At 58.0% G+C, this 1057-nt stretch overlaps 1 protein-coding gene across 1 annotated transcript in view; it reads right to left on the bottom strand.

The window, feature by feature from the left end:
• Positions 1–116: 116 nt before the first annotated feature.
• LOC104079517 (dimethylaniline monooxygenase [N-oxide-forming] 4-like) overlaps positions 117–1057 on the bottom strand; it is a 4950-nt gene continuing 4009 nt past the window's right edge. The window contains exon 8 of the mRNA XM_009581579.1: positions 117–504. Coding sequence (XP_009579874.1) covers positions 117–504 — 388 coding nt within the window. The remainder of the gene's footprint in view (positions 505–1057) is intronic.

Raw genomic sequence — 1057 nt, 5'->3', positions numbered from 1 at the left:
GGGTCTGGGCTCCTGCCGGCGCTGGGCCAGCTCCAGCCAGGCTGACAGCACCCGACAGCGGCACAGCTTCGCTCCATCCCCAGCTCGCCCGGGACCCAGTCTCAACCAGGTTTCTTCTACAGCTGGGGACCTGCCCAGGGGCTCCAGCCCGGCCGGGGGTATTTAGAAAGGAGGAAACCTGCTGTGAGAGCCACCGGCAGGGCCAGGAGGCACATCCAGCGCCAGCCGGAGGAGCTGTCGGAGGAGTCATCCACCACCCGAGTTCTCAAGGGCTTCAGCGTCCGCTGCCACTGAGTCAGGATGGCGTCTCTGGCCCCGCTCCACTTCCCCCGTCCCACCAGTCGGTACTGGTAGGGCGTGCAGGGGCCGAAGAAGATGGCCAGGGCCAGCCGGGGGTCCGTCAGGAGCAGCCTCAGCACGCTGGGCTTTACGCCAGCACACGAAGCAATTTCATCAGTGTAGCTGATAAAACTTATCTTCAAGTTCTCCCTCTCAGATGGATTCCTTCAATGGGACATAAAAGAGACAAAATCAAATAGCGTCATCCCATCTCGGTTCCCAGCTCCACGGAAAGCAAAAGCTCTGGGCTCAGACATCGGCCGAGCCCCAGCCTCCAGGGCCGAGCTCCCTCAGCCCCAAATAAACCTAAAGGCACCGAAAGAGCCTCTGTGGGGTCGGTCCCCAGCAGTTACCCTGGGGCAGGGAATAGGCAGAAGCTTGTTTTGTCTCTGCAACCTGGTTGTGGCCTCAAAAACGGTTCTAGCATAATACTGCCATCATTGTAATGCCACAAATACCCACGCTATGTCCTTCCTCGAGGTTCAGAGGTGTGGATTTGGCTGGTTTTGAGAGGTGGAGGAGTAGACATTCACAGATAAAACTACCAAGGGGATTGGGAAAAACTGGGAGATCCAGAAAGCTTCCCATGCTGGGAGGGACCTCCAGGATATTTCTGCCCGAGGCCTCATCTCCCTCGCAAGAGGGAGGACATGTGCTCAATCTCCTTCAGCAAATTTGGGCCAGCCTCGAGTTTAGCTCCGTTTCACCTCAGACTCCC

Source organism: Fulmarus glacialis, unplaced genomic scaffold, assembly GCF_000690835.1.
Source record: "Fulmarus glacialis isolate BGI_N327 unplaced genomic scaffold, ASM69083v1 scaffold16877, whole genome shotgun sequence".
Lineage (NCBI taxonomy): Eukaryota > Metazoa > Chordata > Aves > Procellariiformes > Procellariidae > Fulmarus > Fulmarus glacialis.
Note: the sequence above shows the minus strand (reverse complement) of the source record. Positions and strands in the feature narration are given on the sequence as shown.